General features: G+C 36.9%; 1 protein-coding gene across 1 annotated transcript in view; it reads right to left on the bottom strand.

Moving 5' to 3' along the window:
- ARHGAP20 (Rho GTPase activating protein 20) overlaps positions 1 to 25,032 on the bottom strand; it is a 90,335-nt gene that overhangs the window by 38,594 nt on the left and 26,709 nt on the right. The window contains exon 3 of the mRNA XM_012808153.2: positions 6,959 to 7,123. Coding sequence (XP_012663607.1) covers positions 6,959 to 7,123 — 165 coding nt within the window. The remainder of the gene's footprint in view (positions 1 to 6,958; positions 7,124 to 25,032) is intronic.

Below are 25,032 nucleotides of genomic sequence, written 5' to 3' on the forward strand. Positions count from 1 at the left end.
AAAAAAAAAAAAAATATTCATGTGCAAATGACATTATGATAAAATGTCTTTTTTTTTTTTCTTTTGGGTAGACACGTAGTAGCAGTATTGCAAGATCAAATGGAAGGTCTACTTTTAGTTCTTTGGGAAACTTCCACACTTCTTTCCATAAAGGCTGTCCTGGTTTGTAGACCCAGAAATAGTGCAGCAGTGTTCTCTCCCTACCCACGCCAGCAACTGTTGCTTTGGGACCTTGTGATGTGGACCATTCTCATGGGGTTAGGTAATATCTCAATGTGGTTTTGATTTGTATTTCTCTGATGATTATGGATGATGGGCATTTTTTTCATGTGTTTGTTGGCCATTCATCTGTCCTCATGATAAAAGTTTCTGTTCATGTCTCTTGCCTGGTTTTCAATGGGGTTGTTTAGTCTTTTCATGATGATTTGCTTGAGTTATTTGCAGATTTTAGATTTTAGCCCTTTGTTAGATTCATAGCATGCAGATATCTTCTCTCATTCTGTAGGTTGTCACTTTGCTTTGTTGATGTGTCCTTAGCTGTGCAGAAAGTTTTTAACTTGATCGGGTCCTGCTTACTTTTGGTATTGCTGTGACTGCCAATGGGGTCTTCTTTATAATTTTTTTCCATAGGCCAGGAAGATTCAGAGTTTTTCCCACACTTTCTGAGAGTTTTTATAGTTCATGTCTTAGATTTGAGTTGAATCTTTTATCCAGTATGAGTTCATTTTTGTAAATGGTGAGAGGTGAGGGTCCAGTTTTAGTCTTTTAATGTGGCTAATTAGTTCTCCCAGCATCATTTACTAAGTAGGGGTTCTTTCACCAAGTGTATGCTTTTGTTTGCTTTGTCAAAGATCAGATGGCAATAGCTGGCTTCACCTCTGGGTTCTCTGTTCTGCTCCACACCTCTATGTCTCTATTTTTGTGCTTACACCATGCTGTTTTGATCACTACAGACTTGCAGTGTAGCCCGAAGTCTGGTGCCTCCCCCAGTAAATGGTAATGTAATTGTCTACCTGGGCCCAGAAGGTCTTTAAAACATTTGGTGAAACATTTGTTCCTCATGCCTACCTGTATGGCAGCAAATACCCATAAACTGAATGCTTTATTTTTTTATACATTGAGCACTTCATTTGGATCAAAAACATAACCATAAATTTCTGCTGTTAGAAAAATTCAATCATTTATTATCCCTAACTTGCTTATTTCCAAGAGGATTTGAGTGGCTAAACACAAAAAATATCAATTTATTGAAATGTTTATAAAATTTTCATTTTAAGAGAGATGTGCTGAAAAAACCTGTAATCAGAGGAATTTATAATACATTTTCACCTGAGTGTTTATAAGATTTTTCTAGTCTTTAGAAGCATAGATTATTTTAAATTTCCTTTCTTAAGATTTTGTTCAACCATTTTACCTTATATTCTGGCTAAAACTGAAGAACTGTAGCCTAAAAAAGAACCTAAAAGAAAGTAGGATTGAAACAATTAACGTTTATCTCTGGGGACTCAGATAGTGACGTACTTTAAATCAGCAGTGAAATTAAATTTTGACAATTTATGCCTAATCCCCCTTAGACGTATCTCTTGACCTAATTGACAGATGGGCTTGCACTGAAATAGAAGGCACTGAGGAGGATAAAGAGGATGCCCAGGGAAACGGGTACAGCCCAGCATCCCGAACCACTTGTGGAAAAGGAAAGATAACTCACAAATAGAAATATCCCTAAAACTCCTCTAATATCATGGAATATGTAAGGCTAAACTTTTAAGTGGTAATTATGATGAAAAAGACATTGCAGGAATTATACATGAAGAATAATCTATAGTTAAGGCCTCTTCTCCTTCACACAGGGTGAAATGAATTTCAGAGGAATAGAAAAGTGCCTCATGGCACAATGGCTCCGTCCTATATTTTAGTTCAATATTTTTTATCCTATTTCTATGAATCTTGAGATTTCTTTAAGAAACAGATTCAATGACAGACTGAATTTTATTTCGTGATGCCAATTATTTAGGTACTATAAAACTGAAACTTCGAATATTTTGAAAGAAAGGTATTTTTCTACATTTGTTTTCACACAGTTTTTGTTTTCTAATGCAGATCTTTATTTATATTGAATACCACAGATAGGAAACACCCACACCAACTGACCTGGGAAAAAAGTCATTCCAATCATCCTTTTCCTAGATCAGTAAAGTGCCACACGGGTGCTAAAAACAAGGAACTGTCTAAAAGTATGAACAGTGACTCCCATTCCCCTATCTAAAAATAATGGCCAGTATTTACTGAGAATCTACCATGTGCCATCATGGTTTTAAATACCTTACATATACTATTTAAGACTCAAACATTTTATAGGTAAGGAAAACGGAGTCATAGAGGGATTAACTTGCCAAAACTCAAATAATTCAAGAGGTGGAGCTAAAATCTGACCTTGGGCAGCGCTGGCCCCTCAGTTTACTGTGAAGAGCTCTTACTCACTGTGCTATGAAAAGCCTTGATCTAAGAACTCCCATAAAGCACCTGGAAGAAAGCATCTTTCCATGAAGGTCCCTTCAGCTTTTCTCTTTGGCCTACTTTTTTTTTTTTTTTTTATCTCTCCAGAGCTACAAGGCTTTCTGAAGGAGCTGTTTGTTTATAATGGAGGTTTGGGAAGGAATATTCTGAACTTTACATACAAAGTTACCTGGACTAGCTTGAAAATAAGTCAAATGAATATTTCAACAAGTCTTATATCAAATGAACAAACAGTCCTGTGGTCATACTGTACTCCTTTAGATTTTTCACTCTTGATCTCCAATAGCACTAGACTATAGAAATCAAAAGTAAAAATCTAACGTGAACTGACTGAAAAAAAACCCCAAATAATCTAAAAAATAAATTATTTCTACCATATAGTCCCTTACTACAAATCTACTGAGATGACAGATATCCTCTGTACTTTGCTTTCCTATCCTCTAAAGTTCATACTGGAAGGAATTCCCGTGAGCTGCTGAAATATACGGGATTCTAGGGGGAGAGTCTTCCCATTCTGAGATGGAAATGTGGTATTGAATATGTCTGGCTGAAGAGATCATGATATATTACACAAGTATCTGATAATAATTCTAATGATACTGAGTTTACTTCATCTTTCTTATCTTACAGAACTCAGTACTATTTACTAATTGCTTTTTCTCATAAAATATGAGAATAGTGAGGCTTAAGAGGGTGTTGAGAAAAGTACAATTATTTCCTCTGTAAAATCCATGTATGTACTCTGTGGTATTATTAGAGATAATATTAACTTGTTTCTAAATAACTTAATGTTAAAAAAAAATCCTGTTTTTAAGAATTAAAGCCATAATTTTATTGGAAAATAACTTATCTTCCTAATGACTACAAAAGTAGCTCCCAGGGCCCCATTTGGCTTTAATACTGTCCTAATGTAGTATGGAAAAGAATGACAACAAATTCAAAACAATTCCAGCAATTATCAATGTCCAGCACAATGGAGCAAATATAATACTTTAGCTAATAAAAGGAAGAATTTAATACTCTATTATTGCACTTGCTAAAATTCACTTAATTTGACTAAATTAGTGTGTGGCAGCTGGTCAATTATTTATCTTACTTGAGTTTATTTCTGCAGAACTAACCCAAGGACTGAAAGCAGTTTCCAAATGAAGCCTGTAAATGAGCTGACATAATATGGAACTCAAAGTCTCCCCTTTTCTCCTATGGCTAAGCATAAAGACTAAGCACTGGTCTCAGATCAGTGCAACTTACTAACTGATCCAGGGCACCATCCAGCTCTTTATCCAAGGTAAGAATACAGGAAAGACAAAGTTTTGGTATTGTAGGAGACAATTTTTTCTAAAATAAACAGCAACCAAAAAGAAACTAAGTTCTTTTGTATTAAGAAAGATCTATGACTACATCAAAATGCTTGTTTTAAGAATGATCATGTAATAAATTTCTTTTAAAAATTGGCTAAATTCATATAAAAACCAGTTAGATGTGAAGAATACAGAGAACAATAGATAATTTAAGGTTAAAAAAACAAAAGTTCTTTAAATATTGTAACTTCTAAGGAAAAAAGTCCCACAAAGATGAAAGAAAATACCTTCTTCCTTAAGAGTCATATGCAGGTTACCAGTAAATAGTCTTTTAGGTCCTGAAGTTCAAGAAATGGGTTGTTGTCTGCTAATCTAAGTCCAGGCTAAGTTTTGCACCTAATGGGTATGACGTGGTAAGGCAGACAGAAAGAGCCAGCCTTTGGAATTAAGATCTATATTCAAACCCGGGCTCTGTCATTCCCCAGTCTATGACAAACCTCTCTGAGCCTTAGTGTTCTAACAGATAAAACAACTTTTATCCTGGGTGAGTTTCTAGGAAAAGTAAATGAGACCTTTGTGATTTACCTAGGATACAGAACCCATCCAACAATTTTAAATAAAAGAATATTTTAAAAAAATGACTTGTTTTACTAACAGCCTCTCTGGTGAGAGCTTCAAGCCTTTTCACGTCCAAAGGCCTATATATAACACCCTGTTTTATTCTTTTACTCATGACATCGTAGCCACTTCAAAAACTACATTTGTAGGTATTACTTCTATTCAAACATTCTGAAACAGTTTCATTATCTGCATGTTTGCCTTTAATTTTGATAAGTTCACTAAACATTCTATACTACTTCGTACTAAATGAGTTATTTAGTTGGAGCCTTTTACCCAGGCTAAAGGAAAGACTGATTTAAGGGTGAACAACACTGCATGGTGGAGGAATTTCTACAAAATCCACAATGAAAGAAAGAGTTAAGTAATAGAGGAAGCAGACCACATGCTAATTAAAAAACAGCCATTTTTGCTGTTGTTGAGACAGTCTCACCCTATCCCCTGAGCAGAGTACACCATAGAACTCACTGCAACCTCCGACTTGGGCTGTGGGCATCCTGCTGAGTCAGTTTCCTGGGTCGCTGGGATTACAGGCGCTTGCCACAGGGTACTGGACTGTGTTTTTTATTTTTTGTCAAGTAGGGGTCTCACTCTGGCTCAGACAAGTCTTGAACTCTTGAGCTCAAACAATCCTCCAGCCTCAGCCTCCCACAGTGCTGGGATTACAGGTGTGAGCCACCACGTCCGGCTAAAAATAGACTTTTAAATAAGACAGAATAGGTCCAAATATGGGTTCAATTAATTACTCTATATTCCTGAGGGAGTCACCTAATTTCTCTGAGTATCAATTTATTTTGTAAAATGAGGAAAATAAATAACTACTTACGAGAACACCTACAAGGTTTAAACTCTTTAGAAGAATATCTACCATATAAAAAGATCCTAATAAATGCTTGGTTTCTATTGTTATTGATACCACTTATTAATTAGAATGTTCTGCAGATTTTTTTAGCCTTACCTGTGTCTTATTTATGACACTGAATAATTTGGGTATGTGAGTATGGGTAGTAGAAAAAAGCATTTACATTCTCTATTGACTACAGATCTCTTGCATGAGATTGGATTTGTTAAAATACTTTTATCTTTTCTGACATATCATAAATAAGAATGGGGAATGGAGCAAGTAGCAGCTACCACATTCTAGGCTGGGTGTTAACTGCACTGGCATTTAGTACTGAGTGGAAAGTGAATCCTCTTGGGTACCTCTAAAGTATATTCTAAATATGTGTATCTTCCTCTAAACTTATTTCCTCAGATAAAGCCTTCATCATCTCCCGTCAGGATTACTACAATAATTTCCTATCTTGTCTCCTTGCTACCACTCTTGCCTACCCTCCAACCCATTATCTAACATGAGCCAGAATTGTATTTAAAAAATATGAACTATATTACACCTCTGGAGTCCTTACCATAGCCTCTGTGGTCCCAAGCCTCCAAGAAGGTCCCCAGTGATCCTACTTGTTGATATTTACACCCTTGTGTAGTTCCCTTCCATGATGTACCCTGGCTGGTCTATGTGGCCAACTGCATCCATCGGAATGATGGAACTACTTCCAAAATTAGAGTACAAAAGACTTTGTTTTCCCTGTTGGCTGCTATTCCAATGGCCTGTTCTCTCATTCTCTTAGATCTTTCACTGTGAAGGAAGTAACTGCCATTGTGACTGGCTCTGTGGAGAGGGCCACATGGAGGAGAAGCCTTTGGCCAACAGCCAGAGAGGAGCTAAGGCTGCCGGCATCACACGACGGAGCTCGGAAGTGGATGCTCTAGTTCTGGTTGAGCCTTAAGATATCTGTAAGTGCACAAGAAGCTTGAGGGCCTGTGAGCCAGAACCATGCAGTGAAACACTCCCAGATTCTGCACCAGAAAAAATGTGGGCGATGTTTGCAGTTTTAAGCTACGATGTTCGTGGTCATTTGTTATACAGCAAGAGCTCATCACTATAGCCTACAAAGGTCCTGTTAAACTAATCTTTGTCTACTCCATTAAACTTAATTCCTATCCTTTGTTCAGTAGGCTCCAGTTACACAGGCCTGCTTTAAACTCCTCCAAGGGCCAAGCTTTCACCAACATTTTTGTACCTGTTCCCTCTACCAATATCTATCTAAATAGCTGGTTGCTTTTCATCCTTCAGTGGTTATTCCCCCTGGCTATACCTTTCCAAGATATGACTCATCTTTTATTTCACCCAGTACCTGATTTTCTTCATAGCACCAATCACAATCTGTCCCCCACCTTCCACCCATATAAGGAAGCTCCTGCATTAGAATAAGGTCAAAACCCATCACATTCTTCATTGTATTTTCTGCATTTATCCAGGGAATGGCACAGGAGCTACATGGATACCTGCTGAATGAATAAGTGATTGAAACACTTTTTGCAAAAAAGGAAACAAACAGAAAACTTAATTTAAATATTAGGTTTAGTAACAGAGGCTAAACATTCTTACAATAAACACTGAGTAGAAAGGGTATCTTCACACAATTTTATAATAACCGAGAAAGAATGTGCAGTCTACCTACTTGATTTTGGCCACAACAAACAGATCATTGAATAGAAAAAGATGCCGCTCCTGCCTCTGCAAGCCTCTTTTGAGTTCTACCCGGCCATCAATCAGCAGAGTCCTATTGGAGCACACAAATGATGACAGAAATGCACATGTGTCGATGCTGGCAGAAGGACTTTCCCTGTAACAGATCAAATTCCACACATCAGTTAGTCAAATGATCAAATATAGGACCAAGTTTTTATGAAATTATATAGTTGGTTAAAAAGAAAAAAAAAAAAAAACCTCTAACAATGGCACAATGTCCTTCCTGGTCCCCAGTCTATTCTTCACACCATAGTCTTTAACATTTCATTATGAAAATTACAATATTTAGCATCATAGAAAATTTGTAAACCATGTGAAGAAATAGAAATGTACAAATGAAATAGTATTTGGTAAAAATTTAGAATGTCAAATTTATACATTATGACAGCTATTTAAAAACGCATATTATGAAATAAATTTAGCATGAATAAATGGAATTTTTAACATTCAAAAAAGAAAATTCTGAAACACAAAGCTGAAGTAATTTTATGGTAAACACATATATGTGTACCTCAACCTAGGTTGATACTTTACTGTTGTTGCTTTATTATATACCCATTCGACTATCTATCCTTCTATCTTTTCATTCATTTATTTAGAAACAGGGTCTTGCTCTGTCACCCAGGCAGGAGTGCAGTGGCACGATCATAGCTCACAGTAACTTCCAACTTCTGGGCTCAAGTGATCCCTCCTGCCTTAGCTGCCCACATAGCTGTGACTACAGGCATGTGCCATATACTTGGCTAATTTGTTAATTTTTCTGGTAGAGATTGGGATCTCATGACACTAACCAGGATGGTCTTGAATTCTTGAAGCCTTTCAAGAGATCCTCCCACCTTAGCCTCCCAAAGTGCTGGGATTTACAGGCGCGAGCCACCGTACTTGGCCTATCAATTCATTAATACATTTTATTTTTGGCATTTCAGTATAAACTGCATAAAGCATACATATGCCTCCCAAGACTTCAGCATGCATATCATTAACTAGAGTTCAATACTTAGATTATTTGATATAAAATTTATATCCAAAATGTACAAATACACAAATCTTTATATTTGCTATTTTTTTATAAAGCCCTTTTTAAAGCATATGCGTTGACTTTGACAAATGTATTCATCTGTGTAATCTAAGCCTCTATCAAGACATAGAACATTATAATCACTCAAAAAATTATGTCTTGCCCCTTCTGGTTTTTATATAAATTAACTAAATATAATCTCTATGGATTGACCCCTGGGTTATTTCTTGACTGGAGACTGAGATCCATTAGTTCAAAAGCTCATTGGTGTCAAAATCAAATTTTGACATACCCAATCAATTAAAAAATAGCCCAAACAAACATAATTTAGCCACTAACAGCTTGTCTGTTTTGCATACTTCATAAAAATACACCTAGCTTCTGCTGGCCATTGCTAAGAGAGAATCTGTGGTTATGAGACCCCAGATTGCTACTGCCTTAGAGCTCTCTGACCCAGACTTTCCTGACTGCAGGACCTCACCTGGACATGTAATCTCTGGAGATGCTCTCTCTGCTCCTCCTCTCTCCTGGGAATCCTTTTGCCCTCTTCCCCTTTTGAACGGTGGTCACTCGTCATAAGCCTCTGGACAGTCTCATGTGGTGAGGAATTTCCTTTCTCTTGCAACCTTGTGCAATGATCATCGTCATTTTTCCTTGATCAGCACCTAAATCCCCAACTCTTTACACCAGTCAACCCCCCTCCATCTCCCTGGAGGCTACCACTGTTCTGATTTCTTTCCCACTGAAGGTTAGTTTTGCCTGTTGTAGAATTTGATGTAAATGGAACCACAGTAGGTGCTCTTTGTGTAAGATATATTCTACTCAGCATATTGGAATTCATTCCTCTTATTACATTTATTAAAAATCCATTCCTTTATATTATTGAACAGTATTCAATAAATAGACATGCCAGAGTTTATCTATTCTCTTACTGATGGACATCAGGGATGTTTCCAGTTTCAACTGCTAGTAATCATTGTACTGGTCTTTTTGTGATCTATGCTTTCATTTCTAAATAAATACCCAAGAGTGAACTTGTTGCTTCATAGATTAGGTGTATGTTTAATTTTAGAAAAAAAAAAAACCCTTCTATTTAGTTTTTCAAAGTGCTTGTACAATTTTATATTCCCTATAGTACAGCAGGAAAGTTCCAGTTGCTCCACAATCTTACCAACATTTGATATTGTCAGTCTTTTGAATTTTAGCCAGGATAGAGGATGTATAGTGGCCTCTCATTAGGATTTTAATTTGCAGTTTAAAATCTGATGACTGATTGCTGGTCATGTTCTTACTATCCATTTGTGCATCTTCATTAGTAAATTCTTCAATTCTTTTGCTCATTTTAAAAAATTGAATTATATCTTATACACATACTATATATTATAGGAATTTTTTATGCTTCCTAGATATACTGGGAAAGGATACAGTGCTTTGTCAGGTGTGTATTTTGGAAAATATTTTCTCCTAGTCTGTTGTTGCTTGTACATTTTCTTAACTGTGATTTTGATAAAAGTTTTAAATTTTGATGAAGTTTTATTCATTGATTTTCTTTTCATATAGTGTTTAATTTCTATGACATTTCTAAAAAGCCTTCACCTATCCCTCAGCCATGAAGATATTCTCCTATGTGTTCTATGTGTATTTTACACATTATTTTGGTTTTCACATTTAAGACTAAGGTCCACCTCAAATTATTTTTACTTTGTGGTATAAGGTAGAGGCTGAGATTCATTTTGCTTATCTAGATGAATACCTTATTATTCCAACACCATTTGTACAAAAGACTTTCCCTTCCTCAGCGAATTGCTTTGGCACCTTTGTTACATCACCTGACTGTAAAGCACAGATCTATTTCTAGGCTATCTTTTCTGTTGCACTGACCTGTTTGTTGATTCTGATGCTGCAACCACATTGTCTTACTGTTTTATCGCTACAGTAAATCGTGAAATTAGGTAGTACAGGCTCGTCAACTTTTTCCTTTTAGAGACTGCTTAGGATAATCCAGGTCCTCTGTATTCCCACATACAGATGTCGCCTGACTTACAAGGTTCAACTTATAATTTTTTGACTTTATAATGGTGTGAAAGAGATACATGTTCAACAGAAATTGTGTAATTCAAATTTTGAATTTAGATATTTTCTTAGGGTAATTTAGGTGTACTAACTGTGTTTTTGATTTATGATATATTCATCTTAATGATATGTGTATTGGGACACAACCCCATTGTAAATCGAGGAGCATCTGTACATTTTAGAGATTAGCAAAGATGAAGAACAAAGGAGGGAATGTCTATTGTGATGAAGGAAGAAGAGATGAGCTCAGCTGCAAAGGCAATGAGTCTGAAATTATCGGAGGACTAGGTGGGACTCAGCAGCCATAACAGATGTCAGAAGCACAGATGTCCTACACAGACAGGTGGATTAATACTCTGAGAATAGCTAGAACTTCTAGGGAAGGAACACAGACTAAGAAAAAAGGTAGAAACACATCATATGAAAAGATGTAAATTGAAGAGGTGAAGGGAAAGAAGCTATGAACAAGACAAAGTAGCAGAAAAAGCAGTGGTGGTCTGGAGAGCAGAACCGGAAGAAGGGATAATGAGATGAGGGCTGAGAAGATATCTGGGGGAAGTTGGTCATCAAGATCTTCAAGAAAACAGTTCCAGAAGAATTGTGAGGGGAGAACTCAAATGGGGTTTGGGAGTGAAAGAGTGAGGAGTGCAGAACTGGAGGCAGGAACTCAGGTTAATTTTTAGCAGCCAGCATGAAACTTAAGGATTCAAAAGTGGTACAGCTGGTGAGGAAGGAAAAGTGAAGAACAGAGACACAATCCCCCCGGAGGTGGGCATTATTATCCCTCATGTCTAGATTTGAAGCTATGTGCAGTAGTCAAAATATACTGCTATTAAGTGAAGGTTATTTATAAGCATAGTTTCAAAATACATACTTTAAATATGTACTCCGTGTAACTTCTCAAATGGACAAGCACATCATACTGGCTCAACTCCCTCCTCTGCTCATGGTGATTGAGCTCTGTGGTCTAGGACTTAATGACTTGGGTGGGGTGGCTAACCCAAGCTTTCTTCCTAGGTAGTATGATATGGAAAGTTATCTGCTTGCCTCAGTTTCCTCATCTGTAAAGTAACACAGTTGGAATAGGACTATAAAATCTTTAAATCCCTTCTATAATTTGAATATGGTGCTAACTAAAATAACATGTACCTAAGAGGTGGAATTAAGATTACTGATAACAAGGAAATAGATGGACATGATTAACTATTTCAGAGAGTGTAACCCTATTCTAAAGCACAGTTTATAAATGTACCTTAGCATTTTTAAGAGTCACCTCCGGGAAATAACCCAGAGTTGAAATAAAACAAAAATCGAACAATAGTAGTAAAAGCAACAAAAGAACTAAGAGATATTTCTTTATTAGTCTAATTAAAAGAGGTGCTCAAAAAATAAATAATACATGTATTTATTACAAATAAATACACTAATCAAGCACATATTATGTAATAACTTAAAGAGACATATATGTGAATAACTAGGCAAGTAAATAAATTCTAGTCCTTTGAAAGAAAGGGGAATTTCTGTGTTTGATATAATAGATTGGAATGAAGCAAAGAGAAAAAAAAAAGTCCCACATTCGCTACCACAGAGAAAAATTCTTTCTCTTTCAAATTCTTTTGGGGTTGGGGAGTGGGAGAAGGTATAACGGGATCTTTTAGAATGTAGTGATTTTCAAATTTGTAGAAAACAAGAATAAAGCTTCACTTGCTCTTGTCAAAACTGAGCAAGGGCAAGACTAGCAAGCAACGTATGAAAGAGAATAACGTAGCATTTCACATGGTTTGATGTTTTCTTAAGTTATATAACAGAAAAGGGGAAAAATCGCTTTTTGCATTTTGGTTTAGGTATTCAATAATTGCTCTTCAATTATAAATAATTCATCATATAGCATTATGGTTTAAACCAGGAATCCTCACACTGTTACTCAAAGGGTCAGATAATAAATAGTTTGGGTTTTATGGGCCATGCAGTCTCTGTCTATTGCAAAATCAGTCATAGACAATACATAAATGAAGAGGTGTGGCTGTATTCCAATAAAACTTTATTTATAAAAGCAAGTCAACTATCTGGGCCAAATTTAATGATCTTTGGTTTAAACAATACTTTTAAGACATTTTAATGCTCAGAAATAAACAAGAACCTGAAGTAATTAGGGAATTTATCTTTTTTTGCTTAAGGTTAACATAGTCCCAAGATTAGACTATTTTTAAAGCTCGTTTGCATTTTAAAGAAATTCTGAAGGATTTGCATATGTAATAACTCATTTTTCTCCCTACAATAATACTTTAAAGTAAATAGATCTGGTGGTGGTGTCAGGGAGCACCCACAATTAAATTAAGACAGTTTTCTTATTCTGTGTGGATTTATCAGTCTGTCATTTTAAAGCTGTATATATTGAGTGTGGCAAGAAATGCCTGAACCGTTTAGCAAGCTAAGCCTTGCTTTTGCAAATATTCATGTAGGTCGTTAGAATAAAAGCAAATATCTCAGCACTCACATAATTTAAAAGAAAAGAATCTTTCATAGATGGAAACAAAAAACTAAATAACCTTTGGTTTTTAAAACTACAATCTCAGTGTTTCTTACTTAAATATATTTCTCTATAATATGATTCCAAAGTGTTTATTTTTGAGGGCAATGCAGACCTGTTTATTTTAATCTTTTAGTGTATGGAATTGGGGGAGGGTAAGGCTATAACCTATTCACTCTCTTAATACAGCCTGATTAAGATTCCCAAGTTATAATTAACAGAGCTCTAAAATGATCTGACAAATACATGTACAAGTAGAATCTATGAATTAACCTGTGCCAGCTTCTTATGTATTAACAATTCATTTTCAAATGGGATTGTAAAGCCAGTTCTGAAAGGCAAAAAGCAGTTTTAGGACCTTAATTGTTCTCTATTAAAACTAAATAGTAGCTTTTATGAGACCAAGACACAGTAGTATCTCTTAATATCTACTATTAGTGTTCATTCTAAAACTAAGTCCAACTGCAGTACAGTTGTAGAGGTAATGCTGCTCCACAGTAAATTATAAGAGAAAATAACCCAAAATTCAGTATACTTGAAAACAACTACATTTGTAAATAGTAGTCAATTAGAGGTTATGATACAAGTTCTATTAATAGACAGGATCTGGATAACTTCAAAGCCTGATATAGTAACCAGCACGTAGTTATTGTTTAATAAGTATTGAATGACAAATGACTAAATATAATTTATCCCCCTTGCCAATTTACCCATATCTCAAAGCCCATTCCAAATGCCACCTCTTCTATGAAAACTTTCTCTCAATGAAACCCTTTCTTGGCAGAGATGGAGCTTCAGGATGGCAGTTTAGAGACATTTTCTCATCAGCTGCTCCCTGGGAGGTCAGGGAGAGGAGCGTCTTGGGGGAGGGTAAGATCAAAACCTATTCATTCTCTACTGTAGCTTGATTAAGATTCCCAAGTTATAATTAACAGAACTAAAATGACCTAACAAATACATGTCCAAGTGGAATCTATGAATTAACCTGTTGCCTGCTTCTTCTGGACCATCCTGCCCAGAGACAGTGTTGTGAAGGCACAGGGAGACAGTGTGGGCACCAAGAATGAAAAAGCCATTTCAACTTCAAAGCATGGAGGCCACAAAGATCAAGGGAAGGAGGAAGTGAGAGGTAAACAGGGGAGGGAAGGAAGAAGAAGAAACCACACTTAAGGAGGAACCAGCAAAAAATTACTGACCACATGAGAATCAAAGACAAAATACCCTTCACAGCAGCATCAGAGAAAAATGAAATACCTCAGAATATACTTTAAAAAAGATATGAAGGATCTCTACAGAGAGAACAATGAAACACTGAGAAAAAAGAATTAGCAGAGATGTTAACAGATGGACGAACACACCATGCTTATGTCGGGAAGAATCGACTTGCTTAAAATGTCTCTACTACTCAAAGAGATCTGTAGATTTAACACAATATTCATTAAAATACCAATGTCATAATTTGCAGAACTTGAAAAAATAGTGTTTTGGTTAGTGTGGAAGCAAAAGAAAAAAAACCCCAATAGTTAATGCAATTCTATGAAATAAGAACAAATCTGGAGTAATCACGTCACCAAACCTCAGATTATATATAAGTCTAGAGTGATCAAAACAGCATAATATTGGCATAAAAACAGAGACACAGATCCTTGGAACAGAAAAGAGAACTCAGAGGTGAAACCAGTCTCATGCCATCATCTGATCTTTGATAAAGTAAACAAAAGCATACACTGGGGTAAAGGATCCCTGTTTGATAAATGGCAGTGGGACAACTGGTTAGCCACGTGTAAAAGAATGAAACTGGACTTCCGCCTCTCACTACTTACAAAAATTAACCCACACTGGATAAAAGATTTAAATATAAGATACAAAACTATAAAAATTCTATAGCAGCAACAACAGTAATAAATAAATGGGACCTGATCAAGTTAAAAGTTCCTGCACAGCTAAGGACACAGTCAACAAAGTAAACAGAAAACCTCCATAATGGGAGAAGATATTTGCATGTTATGAATCTGACAAAGAGTGAACAACCAGAAACCGTAAAGAATTCAAGAAAATCAGTAAGAAAAGAATAAATAACCCCATTAATAATTGGGCAAGGGACATGAACAGAATCTTTTCTCATGAGGATAGATGAATGACCAACAAACACATGAAAAAATGCTCCTTGTCCCTAATCAACTGAGAAATGCAAATCAAAACCACTTTGAGTTATCATTTAACCACAGTGAGAATGACCCACATCACAAGGTCCCAAAGCAGCAACAGACGCTGGTGTGGGTGAGGACAGAAGGGAGCACTCATGCACTGTTGGTGGGACTGCAAACCACTACAGCCTTTATTGAAAGAAATATGGAGACTCCTCAAAGAACTAAAAGCAGATGTTCCGTTTGATATACTGCAATCACATACTAGGTATCTACTCAAAAGAAAAAACATCATTCTATTGTAAGAACATTTGTGCTTGAATGTTTTTAGTAGTTCAATTCAAAAATCTCCAAGATGTGGAAACAACCCAAGTATTTCCTTCAATCTATGAATGGATAAACGGTGGTGCATATACACACACATTTTTACATATACATACATATATGTGCATATATATATATCTTATGCATATACATATACATACATATGTATTTTTGGAGTTAGGGATGTTCAACCTATATTAAAAAATATATAAACATACATGGAATATATCATGGAATACTATTCAGCCATAAAAATGGAGACTTTGTATCTTTTGTAATAACCTGGAAAGATCTGGAGAACATTCTCCTCAGTAAATTGTCACAAGAATGGGAAATCAAGCATGTACTTAATACTAAACTCAAGTAAATTCAAGAACTGGGGAGAGGTGGAGGGGATCTGGTAAGTTCTCACCTAACGGGTATATGGCACATTTCCTGGATAAAAAACACTAGTACAACTTGGACTTCACCTTACAAACACAAACGATGTTACCTATTTGTGTGTACCCTCAATATTAGTCCAAAATAAAAAAAATAAATCCTTGCTTGGCATATCTTACATGACATTTCGCAACTTACACTCCACTTTATACCTCTTACATATTCTCATTCAACATTCATTAAATGTTTGATTACCATATAACAAAGTATTTGGAACAGTGACAAGGTTTACTTTGCTGCGCACCTGGCATGTGCCAGGCATGGGAAACAGATTTGGTCCATGGTCTCAAGGAGTGAGCAATCAGATAGGGAAATGAGATAAGTAATACAAAGATAAACCAGTGAGATAAGTACAAGAAAAGAAATGCCAGCCCTATGCCAAAAAGAGGAACAAAAACAGAAGTACACTTCTGAGACAGGATTGATTTGGAAAATTTCTTGGAGGAGCTCGAGTCTTAAAGGATGAAGAGAAAGACAAGTGAAGCCCCAAGGATATTCGAAGCAGAAGGAAGACATGTCAAAATGTACCTTGTGCTTCAATAACTGGAAAATTCAGAAAGGCTGGAATTCTAAGGACTCGAGGAAGATCAGCAACAGATGAGGACAGGGCCAGATTACAGATGTTTTCCTACCATTCTAAAGGGCTTAGAGTTCATCTAAATGTACTAATGGTGGGTGGTGCCTGTGGCTCAGTGAGTAGGGTACCAGCCCCATATACTGAGGGTAGGGGGTTCAAACTGGGCATTGTGGTGAGCAACTGCAGTCCCAACTACTTAGGAGGCTGAGGCAAGAGAATCGCCTAAGCCCAAGAGCTGGAAGTTGCTGTAAGCTGTGACGTCATAGCACTCTAGCACTCTACCAAGGGCGACAAAGTGAGACTCTGTCTCTAAAAAAAATAAATGTACTGATGGATTTTGAACAGGACAGTGTGTTTCGTAATATAGGTTTAACATCCCTAATTCCAAAAATCAAAATCCTAAATACTTCAAAATTTCAAAGTTTTTGAGCATCAATATGACAAAAGTAAAAGTTCCATACCTGACCTCATGTACACAAACTTTATTTCATGCAGAAAGTTGTACATTAATGCATAAAATCACCTCTAGGCTATCTGTATAAAGTGTATGTGAAATACACATGAATTTTATCTTTAGTGTTGGGTCCCACCCCTAAGATTTCTCATTTTGTATATGAAAATATTCTCCCCCCAAATAACAAATCTAAAACATTTCTGGTTCTAGGCATTTTGGGTCAAGGATATTCAAAGCAGATATTGGGGGGAAAAGGAGAAGGATAACTTAAAGCAGTGGTTCTCAACCTGTGGGTCACGACCCCTTTGTAACAATGAAAATACATCACAGTATTAGGAAGGCTGAGAACCACTGACTTAAAGGAAGGGAGACCATTAGGAAGTTGTTGCAGTAATCTGAGTTGACAGTGAGATAAAGGAGGGAAAAGATGGAAAAAACAATGAAAATACTGATTATTCAAATATGAAAATTGAAGTTGTGGGTGGTGAGCCGGAGATGAAATTGACAGAGAAAAAGATTATAGCCCTATTGCCTAGCCTTCATTTATTTACTTTTTAAAAATCTTTCATCCAACAAATACTAGCTGAGCATCTAAATATATTGGTTAGGCATTGTGCTAAATTAAGATACTGGGTAAATACGATCTATACTCTACTCTTGTGGAATTTTGAATCTAGTTGATAAGCTCAATTTCTAGTACAGATCAAAAATCACAGCCCACAGTCATATTTTATTTGGCCCAGAGGTAGGTTTTAAAAACTTTTGATTCTGAGGGCGGTGCCTGTGGCTCAAGGAGTAGAGCACTGGCCCCATGCCAGAGGTGGCGGGTTCAAACCCAGCCCTGGCCCCAAACCCAAAAAAACCTTTTGATTCTGAATGCCCAGTTTACCACACATCCCCCTGCCCCCGCCATTTCTTTACTCTGATGCACCTCCCAGGTCCCTGAAGCATTTAAGGCTGTGATTCTTACCCTGATGTTGCTTTTTTTAAAAACTTGATTAATTTTGAGTTTATTTTATTTTCTTGTATTCTTTTGTAGAAACAGGTCTTACTATGTAGCAGAGACTGGTTTCAAACTCCTGGCCTCAAGCAATCCTCCTGCCTGGGCTTCCCAAAGTGCTGGGATTATAGGTGGGAGCCACTGTGCCCAGCCACTTTCTTTTAAAAAGTTATAGAATACATGTAAAATAAAAATCACCACTGTGACCATTTTTAAATGCATATGTCAGTGTCATTCTGCACATTAACAGTGTCGCAGAGCCCCTATCACGATTTGGTTTCTGAATTTTTCATCATCTGTACCTGTTAAGCAGTCACTCCCCATTCCTCACTCCCCCAGCTCCTGGCAACCACTAACATTGTTCCATTTCTATGGCTTTGCCTATTTTGGATATTTCATTTCATATAATGTATATTCTGCACGATGTTTTCCTGGTTTATCCATGTGGCATACGTATCAGTTCTTCATTCCTTTTTATTGCCAAATGATATTCCATCATGTGGACATAAAATTTATTTATCCATTCATTATTTTCTACCTTTGGGGTATTGTAAACAGTGCTATTATACGAATTTGTGCTTATCTTTTTTTTGTTTGAACACTCCCATGTACCCAGGAGTGGGATTACTAGATCATATGTAGTAATTCTATGTTTAATTTATTGAAGAATCACCAAGCTGTTTTCCACACTGGCTATACAGTTTACATTCCCACCAGCAAGGTACGAGGATCCCAGGATTACTTTTGATTCTTCCTTATTTTGCTCACCACATAAAATCCCTAAATCACTTCTCATGTTTTAAGGAGATTTTAACTATTAATATAAAATGAAAGTTCCTGTCTCCATGTTCTCGTGCCTATCTTATAGTTTATAGTGGACTCCTAACTGGACTCTTTCATTTTTTTGCTCTCTTCTTTCTCACTTTATAAAATTAATCTCCAAATGCATGGTACAAATGACGACAGCACTCACCGTCTGAGACTAAGCCCACTCGCTGGCCTGGCAGGTCCTGCCTGTGTTTTACACTCCCTGGTTATGACCTGTTAAGTTAGAACCCTGAATCCTGCAAGTTGCGACTCAAAGAAAGAGAATCCAAGGAAGCAAATTCTGATACAAAATTGGTAAATCTTAGAAAATAAATCAGTTTAGACGTAATTTGGAACAAAAAGACATGAGTATTAAAATGAAGCACAGAAATTACTATAATCATCAAAACTTACTCAACAATAAAAACCTATCTATTGGATACGCATGAGTACCTTAACATCTCAACACTGAAACCTTATTATCTGAAAATCCAGTTTAAAGCAATTATGTGTTTACTGATGGAATTGAACAAGAGAAAGTACTATTAAATTTCAATAGTTATCATCTTGATAAAATCACATTCAAATTACCAATGAAAACTACATATAGTGATTATAACATGATGTGTTTATATGCAGTATGTACTATACTTCCATTTCCAAATTAACTTCAATGATCAAATAATGAATCATGTAGCTCAGACAGTCTGAATTCTAACTTGTGTTATGAGAGCAGAGGCTAATGATAACATTAATATCAGGATCAAAATGAACTAAGATAGCATAAGGCTTGGTAAGATAGAAAGACAAATGGCTATATGAACAGAGTTAGCAAGGGCATGGTTAAAAGCAAGAAGTACACAAAAGAGCACTTTTAAATTATCAGAACACTGATTGGAACAGGCAGCATATGTGTATAATGAGATCAACTATCAACAATGATGCTAATATTTAAAGACCAAGGAAAACAAATCTTAAATAAGTAAGGACACAATGACAAGAGGGAAGGAAAGACAGAGAGGGACACTAATAAACAGTTACACTAACAGAGTGAGATCCATACACAAGGAGATACTATGTCCAAAGAAGGAAATAACTACATAACTTCTTCATAACCTCCACACTCAAGTTATTCATCATCTATTAGGAATTCACCAGAGGAGACCAGGCCAAGAGTTGCAGACTTTGGACCTTCAAGATCTTCACTAGAAGTCTCCAAGTCAAGTGGAAACAGGAGGAGGAAGGAAGGTGGCCGACCAGAGGCAGCTTACACCAGCGGCTCCTGTCCAGAGGGAGAGATACTGGACAGAAGTGGACTCAGTGCAGCCGGAGGTGGGGAGCTAAGCTAAGAGAGGAGATAGACAAGTGCACATCATCTCTGCTGAGGCAAGTTGCGATTCTAAGAAAGAGGATTTAAGGAAACAAATTCCCATACAAAGCCCATTGCCAAGAGGATGAGATACCCCTCCCTCAAGCAGGAGGCTCGCTGTGGGCTCTCTGCAAGCGAGCAGGGAACTAAAGACCTCCCATTTTATGCCACAGGAGAGAGCCGCTAAACAGGGGGACTCCTTCTCCAGGGAGGTCCCACTTGCAAGCCTTGGCATCATCCTGCCCAGAATAAAACTGAACAAATATTTTCCCTGCAATTCTGAATTCCCAGGAATTCACTTAGTGCAAGGCACTCAACATTACAAGAAAAAAGGCCGGAACAAGATCTTATGAGCACTATTTCTAAGGACTTTAAATTCAAATAATTTATGTACAAATTATATACAATGATGTAAGCCCACTAATCAGAGAAAAATCTGAGTTTTAGAACTTGAATAGCCCAGTGCAAATGGCAGTCTTCCAGAATAGCTCCACTTCATTATAAAAGAATTAAGTAGAAATAGACAGATGCCAACTGCAGACAGAGAAACTTCCAAACCGATTCAGTCACTTTTGTGTGGCCTGTTGACTTAAACACACCTTTTATCTTCATTATCAATTAAGTAAAATTTGTTTGGGTCAAGTTCTTAAATGACGAACGTATCAGGTTACATGTGTAATAACGATGTGCTATCGTTCTGTGTTAGATGTACTGATTGAACAATGAATTCAGTCACGAATCCAGTGACAGGGCACTCCTGTAGTTTGAGTAGTTTGGATTAGATAAAAATTATATAATCGTACATTGAAAGAAATAAAAGAATTATACCTGATATGGCATTTCTATCTACAATCTCTGGATATGCTAACATTGAAAGACATTACCTACTGGCTCCCTAATTAGGAAATTTAAAAATATCATATTGTACCTATGAATTATAAAGTCTTCTAGATGATATATTCTAGGCAATGACTTAAGTTATCAGTTCATTTATCCCCAAATGCCAACTCATGATGTAAACATGAGTTGATCTGTAACTAATGAAAAGTTATCCTTGATAGGAACCTTTAATTACTATCCTTCCAAATACCTTTGGTACAATTCAGGATAAGAACGAACCTCATGATAAATACTTGCTTTAAGATATTTTTTTTTAGAAAACCATAGCAATGAAGTGACTAACGCTTCTTAAAGAACTTTTAGAGACTCTGAGATAAATTTTTGAGAGCATTCTGATTTTTGATAAATTATACCATTTAAGACATAAAATAACGACTTTTTGGTAGGTGCTAGATATATAAAATAAGATCAGAGCAGAAATAAATGTAATTGAGACTAAAAAATTATAAAAGATCAATGAATGAAAATTGAGCTTTTAAAAGATAAACAAAACTGACAAATCTTTAGCTAGACTAAGAAAAAAGGAGAAGACCCAAATAAATAAAATCAGAGATGAAAAAGGAGACGTTACAACTAATAGCCCAGAAATTCAGAAGATCACGAGAGACTGTTCTGAGCAACTGTATACCAATAGATTACAAAATCTAGAAGAAATGGACAAAGTCCTAGACACACATAACCTACCAAGACTGAACTGTGAAGAAATCCAAAACCTGAAGAGAACCATAAGAAGCAGCAAGAGGCAAGTAGTAATAAAAAGCCTCCCATTGGAGAAAAGCCCAGGCCCTGATGGTTCCCTGCTAGTTCTGCCAAACATTTAAGGAAGAACCAATCCCAATCCTACTCGAACTATTCCAAGGCATTTGGAGAGGAAAGATGGATCGCTCCCAAACTCACTCTCTGATGCCAATATTACCCTGATACCCAAACCAGACAAAGCTAAAGCCACAAAAAGAAAAACTACAGCATCTCTGATACACCTAGATGCAAAAATTCCTCAACAAAATACAGCAACTTTAATTCAACAATATATTACAAGGACCACTCGTTGTGATCAAGTCCGTCTCAGGGATGCAAGGATAATCCAATATACAGAAATCAATAAATACGATACATCATAACAGAATTAAAGACAAAAACCATATGATCATTTCAATGATGTAAAAAAAGCATTTGATAAAATTCAAAATTCAACATCCCTGCATAATAAAACTCTCAAAAACCTGGAAATGGGCTGGGTGTAGTGGCTCATGCCTGTAATCCCAGCACTTTAGGATTTCATCATTCTCAAAAATTCTTTCTCATGTTTAAATTATCAAGAAATTATCACAGTAATCATAAATTAATGCCAAATAGCAAATGTCTTAAATTTCTATTTTACTCAAAATCCTTGTTACTAATAATGGAATACTTAACACATAACTGCTGATGCCTGTTAAAAGTGTGAAACTCACATAATAAAAGCTAGACAAAATAAAAATTGACAGCTAAACTAAAACCAAACCACATTTTAAATTGTTTTTCTTAAATCATTTTTCATATAGCTAAAATGACATCATTCCCTTAAGACAGCAGGAAGCTCGCACGGCCCTGTGTTGATGGTATTGAGCAAATACACATGACCTGATTTAGCTCCAGACTGAACATTTTAGAACCATTCTATAAGATGCTTTCTCTGACCATTCAGTACAAGTGCTAAGGCAAAATTTCCTGTCACAGAGGCCTCCCTGGAAAGAGTGGTTACTGGGAAAGTACTCTATCAACTCTATCATTGCCTGTGACATTATATTAAAAATAAATTCCAGGGGTTCCTGAATTTAGGAGTTGGGAGAAGAGCTGAGAATAATTCTTCAAGCAGAATACAATTTAATTCCAGAAGTTTAATTCTCACTCTTCAGAAAAAACTTCACTGACCTCAACTCTGAATGTCTGAAGGGAGAGTTAGTATTCCACAAAAACAGATTCTAGTTAACTACATTTGAGCTGCCTAGTTCCTATTCCCTCTCTCTCTCTCTTTTTTTAAAAAATAGAACAAAACAGTAAATTCAGCTTTTTGAAAGAGCAGAAAAGAAAAGGGGGAATGACAAGTAAGGCTTCTTCTCTTCCGGAATCAGAGCATAACGTACCCCAGACATTAGCAGAACAAATCTGGGTCACTATCTTCATGGTGCTAACAATCTAAAGAGATAAGGCAAGCACACACTAGGAAGGGTTCATTGTTTTATAATAAAAAGAATACTAGATTAAAATTCAGTGAGAGTAAGCCAGGTGTCCTCAAACTAAGGCCCGTGGGCGACATGAGGCCCGCCTAGGACATTTATCCCACCACTGGGTGTTTTTGCCACCACAGCCTGTCCTGCTTAGCAGCCAACTCATCCCAGGACCCGCAGTCCGGCCCTCCAGTGGTCTGAGGGACAGTGAACTGGCCCCCCGTTTAAAAAGTTTGAGGACCCCTTGAGTAAGATTTACTTCTAGCTTACTGACTAATTACTAACGGTAAAATATGGGATGGCGAGACATGGGAGGCCTAGATGTGAATCACAATTAGGGTTAAGGTGTTTTCAATTGGAACATTAATGCAAACTATGAGATCAGAGGTTTTTGCCTGTCTTGTTTATTGTGGTAAACGGTATTTTTTCAATCCCTGATCCTTTAAGATATGAGTTAAATCTTATTTTTTGTTAAATTAATTCTAGTTTTAAATTGCTAAGATTCTAAGATGATCCTGGAAGGGAGTTGTAAATTAAAGCTGGAGTTACCAGGGAAAGCGTGGAAGAAACTAAACCTGGCCATGAGGCAGGCAGTGGCCATTGGGAGAGGCACCTAAAGAAACGATTATGTCACATGTGTGGTGAGGGAGATACAACAGAGCTTAAGTAAATGAAAAATCATGATGAGAATTCAGTGGGGGAAGCTTGGAGAGGAGAGGGAAGCTAGGGAGATGTGGCCAGGACGGTATCACAAGGCATAAGCTGAACGGAGCCTTCAACTCATTATCTAAGTAAAGAAATAAAAGGGAAATAAATTCAAGGCAGAGAGAGGCAAACAGACCTTAGAAGTGTTGGCTGGAGTGTGGGGAGGAAGTGCTAGGAGCTGAAGATTTAAGAGCATAAATTTAGGAGTCAGACAGACTTGAATTTGAAGCTTGGTCTGCTTTGAGCCTGTGACTTTGGGCTGTGAGACAAGTCCTTTAAGCAACATCACTGCATTTTACTGGTCTGTCAAATTGAAGTGTTAATGCCTACCTTTTAGGATTGTTGTGAAGATTAAATCAGACAATGCAAATAAAGCATTTGGCTAAGCACATCTATGCTCAGACATCATGGCTGTTACTCCTGGTAGCAGTAGGTCTTCATCACATTAAAGCAGCACCACACAACCTCTGAAACGCTTATCTTTTCCAAAAAGATTTTTCTAGATAGATGAAGGAGCCCCGAGGATCATTTGCTTTAAGGAAACATCTGCCTCCCTGTGACCTGAGAACAATCTTCTTCCTTAAGATGTTACAGTTTCTATCTCCTCATTGGCACAAAACATAGAACATATATTTATAAGTAGCTATGGAAAGACCCTCCTCCTGGGAAACAGCAAGTAACAATTTATGCCTGGCAAGTAGAAAAAACTACTAATTTTATCTGTTTCCCTGCCTCTATGTGGGAGGGGAAGCAGATAAAAAAGGAATGGGCTGAAAAACCATTTTTATTTACAAAGCAGAGTTAAATCCAGGTTGAAATACAGTGAAACACAGTGTATCATTCAGAAATGACTTCATTTCGGTACTGAAAATTAAGGTTTAATCTATGCCCCAAACATCCAAGATTCACACTGTTGTCATTTACCATTTGTTTGCTTTTGTTCTGGGCCACCAGAGCTTGCAGTAGCTCTCCAGACACTGAGTAATCTTGAGAGGCTTGGAAGCTGACCTTTCTGCTAAGGAGTTAACTGTATTACCTGAATGGCATTCCTGGACTATCCCACCTGGCTGTGGCTTAATCACTTCTAAGTAATTAAGCCTAGAGAATGCTCTTGAACTGTAGTCCCTCTCCTCAGGTTCCAGACTGGCACTGGTCTGTGTCCTGATAGAAAATGGACTGTACAGGAAGAGGTGAGCTGTGGGCTGGCAAGTGAAGCTCCATCTGTTATTCACAGCCAATGATGCTCCACACCATCACTGGACCCCCACCTCCTTTTGGGTCAGTGGGTGGTGTTTGATTCTCATGGGACTGTGGACCCTGCTGTAAACTGCGCTTGTACAGGATATGGATCGTGCTCCCTCAAGAGAACGTAAAGCCTGATGATCTGAGGCCCAGCTGAAGCAGTGGTGTTAGTGCTGGTACCATCTAGTTGCTGGAAAACAAGCTCA

Source organism: Otolemur garnettii, unplaced genomic scaffold, assembly GCF_000181295.1.
Source record: "Otolemur garnettii isolate 467f Iridium unplaced genomic scaffold, OtoGar3 scaffold00086, whole genome shotgun sequence".
Taxonomy (NCBI): Eukaryota; Metazoa; Chordata; class Mammalia; order Primates; family Galagidae; genus Otolemur; species Otolemur garnettii.